At 42.3% G+C, this 19,945-nt stretch overlaps 1 protein-coding gene across 1 annotated transcript in view; it reads left to right on the top strand.

Moving 5' to 3' along the window:
• OSTF1 (osteoclast stimulating factor 1) overlaps positions 1 to 19,732 on the top strand; it is a 29,755-nt gene extending 10,023 nt beyond the window's left edge. Inside the window, exons 2-10 of the mRNA XM_069961826.1 lie at positions 4,112 to 4,158; positions 4,541 to 4,591; positions 6,099 to 6,162; positions 12,197 to 12,250; positions 12,617 to 12,724; positions 14,310 to 14,359; positions 15,764 to 15,842; positions 17,879 to 17,977; positions 18,848 to 19,732. Coding sequence (XP_069817927.1) covers positions 4,112 to 4,158; positions 4,541 to 4,591; positions 6,099 to 6,162; positions 12,197 to 12,250; positions 12,617 to 12,724; positions 14,310 to 14,359; positions 15,764 to 15,842; positions 17,879 to 17,977; positions 18,848 to 18,906 — 611 coding nt within the window. The 3' untranslated portion in view covers positions 18,907 to 19,732. The remainder of the gene's footprint in view (positions 1 to 4,111; positions 4,159 to 4,540; positions 4,592 to 6,098; positions 6,163 to 12,196; positions 12,251 to 12,616; positions 12,725 to 14,309; positions 14,360 to 15,763; positions 15,843 to 17,878; positions 17,978 to 18,847) is intronic.
• The last annotated feature ends 213 nt before the right edge of the window (positions 19,733 to 19,945 follow it).

Here is a 19,945-nt window from a genome sequence, read left to right as displayed (position 1 = left end):
TTTTTATTTTGTGTTACTTTTATAATCTTAAAATTATAAATAAAAAAAAAATAATAATAATGGTCAACCTAGAATAAAAAAAGTATAGTGCTCTAACCAGAAAATGAAGATAGAAAGGAGTATCAGAAGGATCTTTTTGGTGTTGGTGAATCCCTTTGTATGTGGAGGACAGGAGTTTCTTCAGGGTCCTGTACCGGGGCACATTGAGGCATACATGGTGCTAGAATATTTCATGGCAGTGATTTTTCTAGTCATCCCAACATTCTGGAATTTTCCACTCCTGCACCATATACCAGCCATGTCCACATTATATATAGGCACTTTTCCTGTAAGGCACATGTATCAAACCTTCAGTCCTTTAGCTATTGCAAAACTACAGTTCCCATGATTCCCAACCAGTCCCGCAGAGACACTTAGGCCCCCTTCACACCTACGTGGCTGTTTATCTTCAGGAAACACTGATCCTGAAGCCTTTCAGGAGGCTGCAGAAAACCATGAGTGTTCCCTGGCTGTAAAAATAGAGAAGTGTACAAAAAGTTAAAAAAAAAAAAAAAAAAAAAAAAAAAAGGGAGGCCTCAGTGGTGTCCTCCTCCAGCCTCTCCCTCTGTCTTCTGGTGCTGCATGTGCACGACTGACATCATCTTTTCCTGCAATGCTGAGTGTATACTTCTTGTTGCCGGAAGTATAATTCTGCCTGTGGCCACAAGAGTAATTGACAGGGCTGGGAGCCCAATGGCACTTGGCCCAGTCAATCACAGAGCCACATTTCACTGCGCTCCTTATTAGGACTGTTTCAGCACCCGGTGGGCGACACTTGCCCATGAAGGATATCCATGTCTAATAGAACCTGATGGTCCGGAAAGTTTACCTGGATTTACTGATTAGAAATCCGGGTGAATTTCACGGTGTGTCAAGTGGGCAATAGGCTGCTGCTGCCTCCATCACTCAGGAGCCAGGGAGTTAAGGGCAGTACCAGGCTCCTGACTACAACTGAGTGAAGATACTTAGGCTTTACTTATGAGTCTGCTTGTTCACATTATTTTATTAATTTACTAAAATGATTATTTTTGTGTAGAGTTTGGCCTGTATACATCACAGATCTATAATAAAAGGGCTTGTCCCGGATTAGATGCTTATGGGTTGAGCTGTAATACCATACACAGGTGGGATAAGAAGGGGAACAGGAATGAGAGTACAAATAAATAGGAAAGAAGGCTCCAATGCTGACCGTATCTGCTCAGTACATTGTGCAGGGTGGAACTGGCATGAGGTGCAGGAAAGATGTCTCAACTTGTTTCCTTTGCTTCCTGTCCTGGTGTTACAGCATCAGCCGGCACAAGTGATTCATCGTATACCAGGGCAGGCGGGGCAGCTGGATTGCCTATGTGCATAGTGAGGTTGTTACTGAGTTTACTGGCATGCTATGTGTAATTGATGATTTTCTAATTCTTTCTTAAAGAAATGCCCTATGGACTATATAGTGCATGCAGTAGAGTCGTCTTATGGGTGGGGGGAATTATCATCTGCAACATTTCTTACACAAGTTCTGTGTACTCATACCCTGTACTTGTCTTTCAAGAAGTTACACTTTAGAACTGGCAAATTGCTTTATAAGGCCCCCTTCACATGTCCGGAAAAACCGTTCCGGACCCATAGACTTTAATTAGTCACGGACACCCTTCCGGATTTTTCCGGAAGGGTGTCCGTTCCGGAAAATAGATCCGGATTTTATAGGACATGTCCTATTTTTGTCCGGAATTCCGGCCCGGACGCCCCCATAGAAGTCTATGGGAGTGCCGGAATCATGGGCACTTTCCTGATGGGTTGTGAGCCTGCCGGCAACCAACCCCCAACCTCATCACAGGACACCCTGATGCTACCGCCGGTCTCTTGCCTGCTCTAGCAGATTCAACAGATTAGAGGATGACACATGGCAAGAGGGGGGAGACAGTGACACAGTACACGAGGGGTGACAGTGACACAGTACACGAGGGGTGACGGTGGCAGGGTACACGAGGGGGACGCAGTGGCAGGGTACACGAGGTGGGCGCAGTGGCAGGGTACACGAGGTGGGCGCAGTGGCAGGGTACACGAGGTGGGCGCAGTGGCAGGGTACACGAGGTGGGCGCAGTGGCAGGGTACACGAGGTGGGCGCAGTGGCAGGGTACACGAGGTGGGCGCAGTGGCAGGGTACACGAGGTGGGCGCAGTGGCAGGGTACACGAGGTGGGCGCAGTGGCAGGGTACACGAGGTGGGCGCAGTGGCAGGGTACACGAGGGGACGCAGTGGCAGGGTACACGAGGGGGGCGCAGTGGCAGGGTACATGAGGTGGAGATGGTTGCAGGGTACACTAGGGGCGATGTGGGTACTTGAGATGTATGTTGGCATACTAGACCATATTGAGAACACTTCTTTTTTTTTTTTTCTTTTTTTTTTCTGATCAGGAAATCCTGAAGGTTTTTCTTGATGGTTTCCTGAAGGTAAAAACGAATTACTGTCAGGAAATCCTGATGCTTTCCTGATACTTTCCTGATGCCTTTTGAGGCCTCCTTATCAGGATTTCCTGACAGTAAAAACTGACACAGACGTGTGAAGGGGGCCTAACTGAGGTGCACGTCTGCGTTCTAGGTTTTGCCTTTGGCAAATGTGACTTTTCATTAAAGTCGCAAATCATAAATTGGTCATGATAGATGCAAAACCATAGTGTTAGAGTTGTCAGCTAGCTGTGTCATCGAAGTAAAAAGGTTGCACACAAATTTACAACAATTGACATTGAGTAGGGCTAGCGATTAGCTGACGAATGAGCAAATGCTAAGGGTAATTTTGCACTAAGCAATGATCGTCCGTTCCAGGCGCTAATCGTTTAGTGTAATAGATTATGCTAAAAGGCATCGATCAGCCAACATGCACAATATTGGCTGATCATTGTCTTAAAGCATGGTCTGCTGGCCATCGCTGTGTGCAATAGAAGGGGCGTCAGCAGAACGCTGCTGTCTTTCATGGGCCACCTGGATGATCTAAAGAGCAGGGGAGCAAGCGAGCACTGACCTGACGGGTCAATGTCTGTTTACTGCTCTAAGTAGGTGGCTGATGGTTTGCTTTTAACCTGTGAAACAACCAGTTGCTCATTGGCAGCACAGGCTAATTGAGGGCAGCACCCACTATTTAAAGCAGCAAGTTTAAGTGCCACCTGCAGCTTAGGAATCTACGTGGAAGCTGTGGCTAATGCCGCTGATTATTAAAGTGCCCTTAAGGAGAGTAGTTACAGAGTTAATTTTGTGAGTACCAAGGCCCTCTTACATAGACTTGCCTATTGATTTAATTGGAAACTGTGTAATAGTTAAGTTTCCTTGTAGTGGAGCTGTCATCTCGGAGAAAGATAAGTCTGCCAAGTAGTCTTTCTGCACAACAGATCAGCACGGAGACCTGATGGAGCTTACTTGGAGGGCAACTCACACAGACTGTATATAGGGAGGAAGGCACACACAAGGCAGTTTGTAGGTGAGAAACACATGGGCTTTATGCCAGTATAGAAGGGAAGCAGAGCAGGCACACAGCAAACTTTGTAGACTCCTGAACATACAGGCCTAATATCTGATATAAACAATTATTTGGATTAGGAATTGGTCAGTATTTCTTAGCCAAAACCAGTTGCAGGGAAAAAACTAAAAAAAAAGGGGGCAAATGTTTCCATTAAGTCTTTACCGCATTGGTTCAATTCCTGGGCTTGGCTGCAAATGGTATTCTGGTAAGTATTTAGTCACTATGTGTAAACCCAACATTTCAGGGAAGACGTACCCACATGAGAAGAATCAAACTAAATTTTGGGGCTGTGAAAGTGAATGAATAAAGGAAGGAAGATTGCTGACAAAGCCTTATTGCAACAAAACTCAAGATTACATCTAATAGAGGGTTTCTTTCGGTAGCCTTTAAATGCACACCTTTTAGCTAGAAAAGCACTAGTTAATACAATTAATATTTAAAAAAAAGAGCTAGTTTATTCTATGAGCATTACAGTAACACGTACATACTGTAACTATACTTGCATCTTTTGGATGATCTGTCTAATTTAACATTAGCATTAACATGCACCTTTGATCTCTTTTTACAGGGCAAGTAAAAGTTTTTCGGGCTTTGTACACTTTTGAGCCTAGAACGGTATGTGATTTATTTTCTAATTGTAATTCTTCTATTATTTCATAGTAGTAATAGTGTAAAAAGTTCAGCTGAATAAAATCAGCTGCGTATTTAGTAAAGAAATGAGAATAGGTTGTGGCTGCCTCACTCACAAACCACGGTTCCTGGCTGCTGTAAAAGAATGAACACTTACTGCTTATACATATATATGATTTTAGTCTAGTGTGCAGAAGCCATGTGTTGGACTGGTGAGAAGTCGCAGGTTTATCACCAGTCTGTGCCTTGCTTGTGAAGTAGGTGGCGTATTGCACAAGGGCAGTAGTGTCCTTACCATGTACAAGATTTTTTTTAATTTTGTTTCCAGTTAAATTATTTTTATGTGTTTACTATTCTATTTTCTCAGCCTGATGAACTATACTTCGATGAAGGGGATATTCTTTACATTTCAGATATGGTAAGTCTGTCTTTTTGCTTTTATTTCTAACACAATCTTCACTACTTCATTTACCAAATGACCTCTGATAATAGAAGAAGAGCATTGCACAATGCAGTGCTGAGGGTAGAGTGACGGGGGAGGCCTCTCCTTCTTCAGCCCTATATCTACACATGCCAAATTGAGGAGATAATAGGGAGGGGAAGAACAGAGTGTGAATGGGAAAAGAAAAGAGGAAAAATTTGGTCAATCAGGCCAATTTGGTAGATCATCAGCTGATCGTTTCTTTAGGTCCTGACCTTAAATGATCGGGGCTGGGTGCGAATTGCAGCATGTAATATTGATGCACGGCCAGTGATTGGCTGAGCAGCCTGTCACTTCAGAAACCAGCTCTGCATTCCACTTGAGGCTGCAGGGAGAGGATAACGTATGTACTTATTACTTTAAAGCAAGGGCTGCACGGACATCGCTAACAATGTCTATGAAGCCCTTGCTGCACAATCATTGAGCCATGTAATTGGCGGATCTAGCAGATTGGCGCTTGTTTACTATATTGATTGGGCCGTCTAATACGGCCATTAGTATGTATCTTTAAAGGGCTACTCAGGACCCTGCTCTATGAGAGAGTGAAGAACTGCAGAAGGCAGCTTTCACTATAGTAGACTTTCACCACCAGTGTAATATATAAGGTACTATTAGATCTTGTAATACGATGATCTATAAGCACCAGAGTGTGTGTATTTTACTGCTCAAACAGTCCTTCCAAAAGACATTTAGGGAATACTTCAAAACAGGCAAGCATTTCTGAAATAAAGACTAGTGCTTTAGTAGGACATTACGAGAAACCTCTCTCCATGTGTTCAGTAAATGACTAGAAAGCTTATTATTATTTATTAGGTTATCAAAACCTATACTATTGGAAAAGAGCGTTAAACACTCAAATAACACCGCAGACAGCGTTAGAGTTGAGATTTCTTATAGCACTGGTCAGACATATACTGCTCAAAGTCTGTAAAACTACATACCGTACTGTACTTTCATATACAAATTGATACATGCACCGTGTAAGAACGCCATGTCACATAGATCGCATATACCTTGTTTTTTTAAAGCTATCTACTAGAGATGAGGGAATTTACAGTATTAGCGAAGTGCTTTGTTGTGCTTGGCTTTCTGCTTTTAGGCTTCTGCTCTTAAACTCTGCTCCGGGTGCCTGAAAAAGCTGGATGCAAGGGAAACTTCTCCCAGGACTGTATCCAACCTTTCCAGGCACCCGGAGTGGAGTTCAAGAGCAGTAGCTCATCTCTGCTATCTACCCTTTCTGGACCAGGTTAGTGCAAAATGAAGCTATATTTACCCATATAATCCTCACTATGTACAGGGCCACTATACTGGTCCTCTCTGCCAACTATGTTTGTTTACACGGCTGCAGCAGTAAATTAGTTTGTTTATTTATTTTTTTTAATCACAATGTACTCTTTTTGTAAATGTGTGTAAAATGTTTCTGTAAAGGTTTCTTTCTTCCCAGAGTGATACCAATTGGTGGAAGGGCACCTGTAAAGGAAAAACTGGACTCATACCGAGTAATTATGGTAAGGCTCTTCAATGCTCCTGTGTCACCCACATCGGACTAACATGTATCTTTACCACCAAATAACTCTGATGTTTTTTTGTGGCTTATGGGTTCAAGGAATAAGTATCCATTTTAAAGCTATAAAATTTATATTGCAGGTGTTTTAGGCAAAAAAAAAAGTAGTCATTTGGCTTTCATTTGTTGTGAAACACGCTCCCTGCTCTTGGCCCTTACCCTCGGATTCGACATCACGTGTCCTCCGTCTCTTCAATGGGCTGGCTTCTCACCTGGCTCACTGAAGTGAGGGAGGACACTGAGACAGTGACAGCTGCTGTTCACTGTCTCCCTCCGACACTGTGTGGCCCCCAACTCTAAACCCCTCCCCCCTTCTCACCCACGGTGCCCCCGTCCAGGGCACATTGTGGACCCTTTCTGACCCCAGCACAGTCCACAGTGCGGCCGGCCATCCTGCCCCCGTTCTCACCCAAGCACAGTCCACAGCGCACAGTGTGCCCCCCCCCCCGGTCCAGCGCATAGTGCGCCCCCCTCTGCTGTTCTGCTACCTCACCTCTGCTACTCCGCTGCCTCACCTCTGCTACTCCGCTGCCTCACCTCTGCTGTTCCGCTGCCTCAACTCAACTCTGCTATATCTTGTGGATATAGATATCAGCTCTGCTACATCATGGACCAATTAGGCATAAGCATTGCATGATGGGAGATGTAGTTTTCTGGCCAGCGCCATGTTGGATATAGTTCGGCTTTTCAAAAAACTTGTAACTATGGAACGGAAGCAGCTAGAAAGACAGGAGATTGCTCAAAATATTTGGGGGGACTTGTGAGCAAGACCAGTTAGGTTTGGGAACATTTTATTTTTTTAGCTTTTGGGGGGAATACCCCTTTTAAGTGCAATCCAACGATGTAGATGTTGAAAGCATACTTATCTATTTTACACAGTTACTATGAAGTTTGGGTTGGTTGGGTCCAGGTTTTCAGATTCCCACTTGTGCTAAAAAAAAAAAGTGACAGAATTGCTCAGCTAAGTATTGTGACCCTTTGTTTCTACTTGGTGCTCCTCAGGAAGCCAAACAGAAGTTTTTCAAATTATAGGTAGCCCTAACATTTAGACAGTGTACAACTTGCAACAAACCATAGATATTAGAGCACCAGTATGTTCCAATGCACTGTAAAATAAAATGTTTCACTATAACTCCTTGTCCCCTTGTTTTAGGTTCTTGGCCAGAGGTATCGCCCAGGTCCTCAGCTCCATTCCCCCATAGCTATTTGACGGTTGTCAGTGCACTAAGACAGTATTTCTAAGCAAACTAACTAGTATTTAAATACATATAAGAGTAACCCAGTCTTATCATCACATACTGTGCCGCACCTACTAAAAGCAGAACTTGTGGACCGTGTGAGTGTCCATAGACTTATTTCATGCAGACAATGCACTTTACGGCCATGGGAGACTCTCATGTGGTGCCTTACTGTTAGGCCCTGTCTTTTTGATTTTAAGGAAGTCTTGATTTTTAGCTTTTTAAAATGCAGGAATCGGCAGAATAAAATGTATTTCTCCTTATTAGTGCCAGATTGGAACCAAACACTGTTATACTATTGCCAAAGTTCATCTTTTCAGCAGTGACTATCTAGCCATAGATAGTCACTTATTACTGTTCTCATCTAGTAGTAATAATCAGCTCATTTGGCTGAATCTAATGAACAAAGATGGCTGCCAATTGAATAGTTTTTTTAGCCAGCATTTACTGTATTTTAGGTCTATGGCCAGCTTTAAGGCTGTATCTGAAGATCGTCAAAAAGCATTTAATGTAATAAAGCTTTATTGCACTAGTTTTGTTGACATATTTTAAGGTTACAGTTTTTAAACTTCATGAAGAAAACGTAAAGTGGAGGGGATGTGCCGTGTACCCGAAACTCAAAAAGGGCGATGCAAAGATTGGAGACATAAAAAAAAATATATAAATATATACTGTATATATAATACTGTATATATTGAAATCCTACTATAGTAGTGTTCTCTAGTGTTCAGACGTAGCAATTTTTACTATACAGTCAATACATATTGGGTACTCCCTGATTTCATATGACATTCAGGACACTGCCTCTGAAAGCCAGGGGGGTCTCTGCTTTAGTAAGGTGAGAAATAGGAGTGCAGGCCAGACAGGTACTGGTAGTGGGGGACAGACAAGGCAATCTGTCAAAAGGATCAGGATAGTTGAATAGTGTGTTGCCTACCTGGCGCTTGAGTTCGTCACATTGCAGATTACTGGAAGAGGCTGGCGATGACCCAGCAGTAATGGTGCACATTGGCACCAGTGATAACGTTAGAGGGAGGTGGAGGGTCCTTATTAACGATTTCAGGCAGGAAGCTTAAAGCATAACTGTCATGTTTTTTTTTTTATTGCAGAAATCAGTAGTATAAGCGATTTTAAGAAACTCTGTAATAGGTTTCATCAGCCAAAAAAGCCTCCTTCTGTACTCAAGAAGCAATCTCCCAGCCTCCCCCCCTGACTTCTTCTCTGTGCATTATCAGACAAACACGTCTTCATTACAGAGAAGCCAGTGAAGACGGGTTCTGCTCTCTCCATTGTAAGCCTATGAAGGGGGGAGGGGCTGAGGGAGATGAGGGAGCAGGAAGAGGTGACATGAAGGTCAGCTGTTTGTAGACTCTCTGGGCACCTAAAACGCTAAATTCAGGTGTCAGAAAGGTCAGTGCTTATCTATGAACTTACTGAGAGAAGATTGCAGGGTGTTATGCTTTGCAGGACTGCTCCGTACTCAGTCACTCCTAACAGCCCCTCCCCTCTCCATAGCCACATAATGGAGACAGAAATCCTGCTTCATTTGATGTGAGGGGGGAGGCTGGGAGATTGCTTTTTCAGTAAAGAAGGAAACTCTTTTGGAACATAAAACCTATTACAGAGTTTCTTAAAATCGCTTGTACTGTTGATATTTAATGTTTTCAGAAAAATGGCCCTGAAATGACAGTTACGCTTTAAGAAAAGGACCTCCAAGGGGATATTTTTCGAAATTTTACCTGTACCACGAGTCACAGCAAAGTGACAACCCGCTTAGATTAGGGAGGTAAAGAAGTGGCTTAAAAGCTGGTGTAGGATAGAGGGGTTTGTGTCCATGGAGAACTTGGACGACTTCTCTGTCAGTTACAGGCCTACAGTAGGGAAGGGGTGCAGCTGGGCTGAGGGCCAATCTACTAAATACATTCTTCTCTAGTGTATTTACAGAGGAGAATCCTATAACAGATGACATGACTAGTGGTGATGTAAATCCTCTCATAAATTTCACCTGCCGTGCACAACAAGAAGTGAGGTGGCGCCTTAACATTAAAATCCATAAATCCCCCGGCCCAGACAGACCCTTATTCCTAATATTTAAAGCGTAACTATAAAATATTTTGACCTTTCAGTTTTAGTTAGCTTAGGTCATGATAAGAATTTTTGCAATATACATTAATAACCTAAAATGAACAGTTTTTTAAATACATAAGGCTGATTAAGCCCTTATAGCCCTCTCTGGCTGTGACTTATTTCTGCATTCCTGCTGGACACGCCCCCTCCCTGCAGATCCGTCCTGAGTGTACGGACTCTGACAGGAGGATCAGATAACAGCCCTGACACCGAGAGAAACATAAACAAAACCTCCTCCCCCACCTCCTAGCAGCACGCTCTCCCCCTCCCCTCACAGAGCTGACTAAGCAGAGCTGAGGGTGTTGTGTGTGAGAAGCAGCGCAGGGGAAGAGCTGGATGGAGAGACAAGTGTATCCAGTGCCACCATCACTCCAATGTACTGCATGAGGGAAAGTGAGTGAGTCACTGAGGGGAGGACTACAAGTCCCAGCACAACACAGCTGTAGTCCTTCCATAGTACAAATAACATTCACTATCAGATGTCTGCAGCAGGTCCTCCCCATGTCTGGCTGACATTATCCTACAGTGTTATGAGAGCAGATGACTGTATCTAATCCCACTGTGTGTGATACCATCTGCTGGAGCTCTGTATCTAATCTTACATTGTGATACTGTATGTTGGGGCTGTATCTAATCCTGCTATGTGTGATACATCTGCTAAGGTGCTGCTCAGTGTATGGAGGGACCCAGCCAGGGAGAGGAGGGATAGGCCACGCCCACATTCTCTCAGCCAGGGAAAATTAATTTATTCTTCTGAGCCAAACAACTGGGGATATCTCAGCAAGCGTACAAGCTATCAATTTAGGGATCAGTTTAGGGCTCTTTTTAAAGGGTAACACGAGGGCTTTTTATTTGAGGAATTTCATTTTTTGGCTACTGAAATTATAGTTAGGCTTTAAAGATTCTATAATAACAGGGATTTTTCCTGTCATTAATGGGACAAACTCAGATTGGGTCTCAATTACTAGTGAGTTACCGCACGGGTCAGTATTGGGTCAATTTCTTATTAATATATTATTGACCTTGTAAAGGGGCTACAGAGTAGAATCTCCATTTTTGCAGATGACACTAAACTGGGTAAAGTAATCACCACAGAGGAGGATAATATCATATTACAGAGTGATTTGGAGAAGCTGGAGGCTTGGGCAGAGAAATGACAAATGAAGTTTAGTGTGGATAAATGTAAAGTTATGCACTTGGGCAGTAGAAATAACAAGTACAATTATGTGCTCAGTTTACCGAACCTAAGTGCCAAGCAGCAGCTGCCAAGAGTAATAAAATAATGGGATGCATCAAAAGAGGCATATTTGCTGCAGATGAGAACATAGTCAAACCACATATGGAATACTGTGCACAGTTTTGGGCACCAGTATATCAGAAGGGCATGGCTAAACTGGAGCGGGTGCAGAGGAGGGCGACCAAGGTCATTAAAGGGGTTATCCAGCGTGGGGGCACTTTTTTGGGGGGACCTACAAGTAAAAATATCACTACAAAGATCTCTGTACTGTCCATTCAAATATTTGGACATTGTGATCAAATTGCCCGTGATGCGGGACCCGCCGCTGGAACCGGGGAGGTAAGTGGACGTCTTTTATTTCAGCCACCTCCTCCCCGGTTCCAGCGGCGGGTCCCGCATCACGGCGCTCCGGTGCCCGGTTCCCGGCCGCTTCCTGGTGTCTGACGCCGCCTGAGACGCTACGTCTCAGGGCCGCTCAGCCACTCAGTGAAGGAGGCGGGATCCGGGGAGGTAAGTTGACGTCTTTTATTTCAGCCACCTCCTCCCCGGTCCCCCCAAAAAAGTGCCCCCACGCTGGAGCACCCCTAAGGGAATGAGTGGATTACAGTGCCAGGACAGGTTGGCAAAACTGGGGCTTTTTTGTTTAGAAAAAAAGATGCTTAGGGGCAATTTGATCACAATGTCCAAATATTTGAATGGACAGTACAGAGATCTTTGTAGTGATATTTTTACTTGTAGGCCTGTAACCAAGACAAGAGGGGATTCTCTACGTCTAGAGGAAAGAAGGTTTTACCATCAGCACAGATGCGGATTCTTTACTGTAAGAGCAGTTAGACTATAGAACTCTCTGCCACATGATATTGTCATGGCTAATACTCTAAATACATTCAAAGGAGGGCTGGATGCTTTTCTTGAAAACTATAATATTACAAGTTACGAGCATTAGGTTTCTGGTGATAGGACATTGATCCAGCGATTATTCCATTGGAGTCGGAAAATAATTTTCTCCCTGTGATGGGGTAATTGTCATCTGCCTCATAGGGGTTTTTGCCTTCCTCTGGGTCAGTACAGTTGGTTTTCTGTAGGTTGAACTTGATGGACTGTGTACACCTAACCTATCATTTCCAAATTCTGCTACATGCCTGCAGAACCTGGGCTCTCAGATGACTGGTATGTACTGTACTACAAATAATCCACATGCACTGACAGAACTGCCAAACCTCTGCCTTGCCTAGCCAGGTGAACACATCAAAACTTGCCCTATAGATATGAGGTGTCCCGAATCTTTGTGTACCTCAGTGTTTCTATTTCTGATTTTTGGTTGCATGTTCTTGCAGTTACAATGAGAAGCTCACTGCTGAACATTCTTTTTCCAGTTGCAGAACAGGCGGAATCCATTGATAACCCACTGCATGAAGCAGCTAAAAGGGGTAAGTGTGGTGTACCAGACCGCCGTTCCTTAACGGAGCTTTTAAGGTCATTATAATTTGAACATCTCTTTACTGTCAGTAGTTGAAAACATTCTGAAGCCTGAAAAACTTGTTCAGACCTAGTGCTGGCATGGATATAGTTACTTCCAGTCTTGGCAATACTTTGTGAACTAAGCACACCAGAAGCACGGAACGTTCCCCTTTGCTAGGACCACGTCTGAGCTGGGAGTTTGCTGCGGATCAGCAGCATTTTATACAGCTAAATCTTCAGTGTATCAGCAAGATGACAGCATCTTGACACTTATTTTTTATGTATCTCTTATATCGGTCAAAGAATAAATATCCTTCTGCTTTATATAATTCCAGGTAACCTTAGTTGGTTGCGAGAGTGTTTGGAAAACAGAGTTGGAGTCAATGGTTTGGACAAAGCTGGAAGCACTGCTTTATATTGGGCATGTCACGGAGGACATAGAGGTAACTCTTCAGTGGCTGGTCTTCTACAGTTTACACTTTTGTCTTTTGTTTAGGACTAAAGTACTAAACTGAGAATGGCTTGTTGGCTACCTTTTTATACAGTGTACATGCATATTGTTTTCGCAATTTGACAAATTGTTGACCGTTTTGTAGGTTCATGTGAACTGTCAGATTGTACATTACAAGGAACCTTTTAACGGTCCATTCACATGTACAGGATCTGCTACAGATTTGAGATGGAGATCCTGGAGATCCTGTATGTGTGAATAGACTCTCAGAGTTATAAACAATTTCCTTTCAAGTGTACCCATCCATAAATTATTAAATAAATAAAATAAAAAAATCAGGAGAACGAACAGGGAGAGTTTTCCCTTCCCTGCTGTCAATCATCTCCATTTAGTGACCCGAAATGGAGCCGTCTGGATGGAGATTGCAGCAAGCAAGTAAAATACACCGCCGAAGGCTTTTCTCAGCTCATTATTCTCATCGCAGTTCCAGTAGTAAAAAACACTGACCAATTATAAGTGTTGGCATGTCCCTGTGCCATATGCACAGATCGCCGATCCGACAGGGCGGAGGTGAGTGTTTTATCTCCGCCTGTCAGTGTAAGTGATTGGGACCCAATAAGGCAGTGACAAGTGCTTATCCTATCACTGACTTCTTTAAATGCCGCGATCGATATGCATTGCAGCGTTTAAGGGGTAATGACAGGACCGTGTTGCAACCCACAAGTGGCCGCGGTCTCAAAAAAAAAAAAAAAAATCCAACCTTTAACCAGTGACCTAATGAGAGGCAGGCTGGATGCAAAACCACAAATCGCCATTGTACCCTAAGCCTAAATGTAACATCCTTCCTATACCTAAAGAGGCAGATTGTGTACATGTGTGATAACGCCCATAGAAAATTTGTTGTTAGAGCAGATAGGGCCAGGGAAGAACCAACTAAAATTGGCAGCCAGGGATGATTTATTTATTTTTTTGTAATATACATTCTGCATGATGGGAACATGTTAATGTCTGAGCATCTTGCGCTCAAGCAAAACACATTTGTGTCATTTAGCATGTCTGAAATTGGTGCTTGTGTGGTTGGAGAGGTAAGTACTATGCAGATTGTGCTAAAATTCGAAAATGTTATTTATCGGGCTGCTTCAGACCAATAATACATTTTTTTGTCACCACAGGGTTAAATTGATAATAACGTTAATACCTTCCCGATCCCTCTCTACACATCTTTGTGTTTGCCGTGGTTTTTGGTTAGTAAGATAATTACATTGGGGAGGCAGTCCGCTCCTATGACTGACATATAGAATTATGTGGCAGCTCACCAAAAACCTGAATATTCTGGTATGGTCTACAGAACAATGGTAGAGAAGCTAGTTGGAACTGCAAAAAAGCAAATACTTGGTCAACAAGCAGTAATGGCCGGCCAGTATGTATACAGGTGGATACTAACAGTCACCATACACTGGACACTAACAGTCATCATAGTTGCTCATGGGTGAAGGTGTAGAGTAGGGCTCACAATGCCTCCAATTTTTCAGTATTTTCTGACTTTTCCTAAACCTGTTTTATTTATAATCCTTTAGATGTTGTAGACGTCTTGCTGACACAGCAAAACATTGAACTTAACCAACAGGTACGATTTTCCAGCTTTTCACATAGTAGATCTTTGCTTTTGTGGACACATATTACCAAGATGTGTATGTATGGTACATTACAGTATATTACAGATGCAGGGGTCTCTTGTTTATCAATATTTTTAAGCAATACACTGCTTTATACTCACATGTCATGGACCAGAGTTGAAGAGGTCTTTTCTGTTTAGTCTCTGTATTCCCTACATCTACTTTTAGTAATACACTTCTCGTTCTCCTGTGAAACTGGATATTACTGTGTACTCTAAAGTGACCAGATTTAATGACTGTCTCAGGGATAAAATAAGAAGCATATGGAAGTATGCACATTGGACAAAGTTACTTTTCTATTCACAGCAGCCAGGACGTCGTCCATTGTAGATACACCTACAATGCACTGGGAATCTGTCACCAGATGTATACTGTCCTCTCTATGAGCAGCTTTAAGTGTAACTACCCTTTTAAAAAACTTCTGACATGTCATAGCGACATGTCAGAAGTGTATATTGGTCCGGGTCTGGCTGCTGAGAACCCCGCGGATCGCTAAATTAAAGGGGCGTGCCTGTACGGAAGCATGCGCTTTGGCTCCGCTACAGGGAGATGAATTCCCGTAGACTAATACGAGCTTATACTGCCATAGATGAAGGGGCAGAGCATGTGCGTATGCCTGCCCCTTCGTTCTAGCGATCAGCGGGGTTCTCCGCAGCTGGACCCCAACCAATAGGCACCTCTGACATATCACTATGACATGTCAGAAGTTTTTAAAATGGTGCTTACACTTTAAAACTGTGAAAGACCATAAATCCGGGACTTTCTTACATCTTTGTGACAGTTTTGGAAAAGCACATTCTCTGGGACTTTAGTGCAAGCCTGCACTCTTTAACCCTCAATATTCATAAGCTGCTGCTTCAGTCTGCCTATCCACCACTGATTGACAGTGTATAGGACGGCAAGGGCCCAGTCACAAATTCTCTTTAACCGGCCACTTGTGCTGATGATTGTTTAGTAATAGAGATGAGCGAACCTGCCGAGGTTCAGGTTCATATGAACCTGAACTCTCGGTGTCTGATTACTGCTGTCTGCAGCCTCCGTGAAGAGGGTGGATACAGCCAGAGGACCGCCTGGAAAACTGGGATACAGCCATAGCCATAGGCTGTATCCCAGTTTTCCAGGCGGTCCTCCCGCTATATCCACCCTCTTCACGGAGGCTGCAGACAGTGGGAATTAGACGCTGAGAGTTCAGGTTCATACGAACCCGAACCTCGGCAGGTTCGCTCATCTCTATTTAGTAACAGACTGACCATCTGTTGATGATTAGACATACTAAGCTAAATGTGACCTTTGTATACAAGGCTGAGTTAGGGATAATGTATTAAAAATGTATGATTTTTGCCTCTATCCCACAGAACAAGCTTGGTGATACCGCTCTGCACGCTGCTGCATGGAAAGGATATGCCGACATTGTAGAATTGTTGCTCTTAAAAGGTACATTTAAATGTTACTTATTTTTCTGTTGTTGAAAAATATATAATCAAAGGACAACTTCAAGCAGGGAGGGGGAGGCTGAAAGAAATAACATGCTCTCAACCCCACAGATCCAGCTTTGACGTTGCGTACCGCTGCTCCAGTCCACTGGTCCTCGTCCACCTCCTAGTTAGAGAGGGGACCCAGGACATGACATGACAGGGCGGCTCAGCCAGTCAGTGGCCGTAACAGGATCCGACCTCAGCTGCTGTCTGATGAGTGGCCCTGTCACATCCCGCTTCCCATAATCTAACCAGGAAGCGGAGTTGTCCTTTTTAAGTGTGCTCTGATCCACTTCATCAGCAGGATGTTAGTGCTAGCACCATCCGTAGGATTCTTTCTTTCTTTGAGATTCCTGACAGCCCATTTCTGCAATGGTTTAGAAGAGTATAATTGTCCCCAATAATTATTTTTGGCCTAACCAGTTATTTTTTTGGAGAATTATTTTTGGTGCATTTACATTCAAAATATTGTGGAAAACTTTTCAGCCAAAGAAACATAATATAGAAACATTTATTGGTTAGCCCCTTCATGACCAAAGGGCATTGATGTTTATTTTTCCAGCTACAGGGCTGGTTGGGGTGTCTTTTTTTTTTTTTTTTTTTTTTGCGCCATGATCTCTAGTTTTTAATGGTATCCTAGTGGTGTAAAAGAAAACTTTTGATCGTTTTTTTTATAAATCTTGTTTACGCTGTTTTAAGTGGGGGAACAATATTATTTTAATAGATCGGACAATTCTGCACGCTACGATATATAATATGTTTATTTTTTATATTTTTATTTGTAGAATAGGAAAGTAGGTAATAAGTAGGGACTTATATATGCAATACTTAGATTGCATATACTGATCATAGCATAGCATTGATAAGTACTGAGAGCAGGCTCTATGCACAGATCGCCGATCCAACAGGATGGAGGTGTTTTACCTCTGCCTAACAGAGTAAGTGATTGGGACCCGATCAGGCAGTGACAAGTGCTTATCTATCACTGACTTCCTTAAATGCCACCATCGCTACACATACATTACATTTAAGGGGTAATGACAGGCAGCTGTGTGACCACGGCTGCCTGTCATTACCTCCAGAGACACTAATGTGTTCGGGGCTGATCAAAATTTAAATGGCCCTGCACACATAACGCCTTCACAGTCAGGGACATTTTTATACGCTCCTGCTGCACGGGGCATCGGCAGCAGGAACGTATATAGCCCTATGGCTGATATAAAGGGGTTAAATGTCTTTGGGAATCAAATCATTGCTTTCCAACAATTTAAAGGCATGTTTTCACCCATGATTGTTAACACAATCTGTCATTTCCAATAAGTTTAGCTAAACACGAAGTATAGGGACATTTTATGGATTTGGTTTGGATTATGTTTAGGAGTGGAAATTTTTTTTTTTATTTATTTTATTTATATATATATATATATATATACAAATTTATATTTCATACTTTACTAAAAGTATACCCATATAAGAAAAGAATCAATCATATGTTATTTATGAAAAAAATTGTTTTTAAAAAAAAAATATTGAACAAGAAGTGGAAAATTGTAGACATATAAAATTCCCCAATTTAAAGGTGTTTTCTGTGAAAAATGGATAGCTGATCCATCCACAGGATAGGCCATCAATTGCTGATCAGCACAGTATACAGGGCCTGAAGCAGTGGGCTCTGTTTACTGCATAGTGGCCAGGCCTTGTTACAGCAGCTCAGCCCCCATTCAAGTAAACAGGAGCTGGAGCCAACATTTTCTAGCTCTGTTCACCGTAAAGTGTGGTTTCTGCGTCTGTGCTGTATTTATTTTATTTTATTTTATTTTTTTTTTAATATAGTATATACCATAATATGCTCTGTCAAAAATGCACAGTGGCTGTTTTGCAGTAAGCACTTAATATTGTTGCCTTTACGAGCACTGATTTTTGTTTACATCAATATGTCCTCAGATGTGTATGACTCGCATAGAAAGATTTTATTTATTTTTTATTTTTTTACAGGTGCAAGAACAGATCTACGGAATAATGAGAAAAAGTTGGCCTTGGATATGGCTACAAATGCACAATGTGCCTCACTGCTTAAAAAGAGACAGGGACAAGGTAAAGTCTGTTTTGCTGCACACTTTATGTTCTCTAAATCTTTGTTTGAAGGGAAACGATCAGCAGGTTAAAGGAATCTGACCTGCTGACATTTTTGTGCACAGGGCGCTGAGGATGAAGGTAAGTTTCTTACTAGGGATGGTCCGAACCTGCCGAGTTTCGGGTTCGTATGAACCCAAACGCTCAGCAGCAGATCCCCGCTGTCTGCCCGCTCCGTGGAGCGGGCGGATACAGCGGGAGTAACGCCTCGAAAACTGGGATACAGCCTATGGCTATGGCTGTATCCCAGTTTTCCAGGCGGGAATCATTACCGAGGGTTCGGGTTCATACGAACCCGAACCGAACTCTGTTCAGACCATCCCTTTTTCTTACCTTTTATCCTCGGTGCTGTTTCTATGTAGTTTGAAGTAGCCCTGCCCCCACTGCTCCAAAGCGCCAGATTAGCCTAAGTATATAACTACAAACTACAATCGCGCTCTCTCTCCTCTCTTTTTCTTCTCTCTTTCTTCTCTCTTTTTTCTCTCCAAAAGTTTCTGTTGGTAATACGTATGCTTCAAAGCACTTAAACATTTCCTTTCTCTAGTACTTTGCTGCAAATTCTGCCCCAAAAATCAAAACCTAGCTGTACCAATTAGACCTTTATCCTTGCGATGAAGAGTAGGCAAGCGGGGACTAATCAGGATATGGCCAAATGAGGACCAGTATATTGTGAGAACGTATCCTCATACTCTTGTTTACCTTTTACTGTCGGTGAAGACAGCTACATGGGCATGAATATTTTTTTCTTATAAGCTGGAGATGGACAAAAACTGGCTATTCAATATATTTTACTTTTTGATAGCTCTTTATTTTCCTTCTTTGTTTTCACAGGCCTTGTACGAACGTCCAGCAATGCAGAAGAATACCTTGATGATGAAGATTCTGATTAGTTGTCCACACGTTGGTTCCTGTACAATTCTTGCATTCCAGTGCGCATGTGAAGAGAACCTAAGCTATGCAAAGTGGGAGGAATTTATCAAAATGTTCTAACAAAAAAAGTCCTAATTTTCCATAGTAATTAAAGGGGTATTGTCATCTGAGCATGTTATGTGGGTAACATTCTCTCAGAATGAATGGTGTGCACTGTTGGTACTTAATTCATTCTTTATGGGTCTGACAAACTGTTCTGACCATTCGATTTCAGAAATCTTTGGCGTCCTTAGAAAATGAATGGAGTTTTATCTTTATTCTGTGCTTTGGATCAGAGGGAACCCAGATCAGTGCATTATTCCCTATGAGTAGGGGATAGCATTCTCTGATGGGAATAACCCTTGAATCTTTTTTTTTTTTTTTTTTTTTTTTTTTATAATTGCCTATAAAATATTAAAGCTTGTTTTTTGTTAGACTGGTTTGATAAATGAGGCCCAGTATTTCTGTGACATATCAAAAAATGCCTTATAATAATACTGTATTGCAGATAACAATATTCAACGTTGTTCTTTGCATCAACATGATAGGATGTCATTTGGTTGTCCTATGCCTGCACTCGACTTTTTTTTTACTTTTTGTTTTTGTGTGTTTTTTTATGTCTGACATCATCTATCTTTGATCACTGTCTTATTTTTCATCAGCTCGTCTCTTAGTAAATATTCCTCAAAATATTTTATGTAACTAAAAGAAAAAAAAAGTTTAAATGAAATGTTTTTACTTATTTGACAATCAGACTCTGGTTGTATTTAAGTTTTTTGCATATAATAAATAATCTTTTAAAGTCTTGTTATGCAATCTATATTATTTACATGCAACATCTGTATGACACTTATGACATTTATAGTAAATATTCACTTTGGTGTCCTGAGTAATGTGCTGATTAATCTCCTTAATCTTTATAGTGGACAGTGAAACAAAGCTCCAAATCCCCTGCATTAACCCCTTCGGGACCAGGCTAATTTTCGTTTTTGCTTTTTCGTTTTTTCCTCCTTGTGCTTA

Source organism: Dendropsophus ebraccatus, chromosome 3 (assembly GCF_027789765.1).
Source record: "Dendropsophus ebraccatus isolate aDenEbr1 chromosome 3, aDenEbr1.pat, whole genome shotgun sequence".
NCBI lineage: Eukaryota > Metazoa > Chordata > Amphibia > Anura > Hylidae > Dendropsophus > Dendropsophus ebraccatus.
This window is presented reverse-complemented; position numbering and strand designations above follow the sequence as displayed.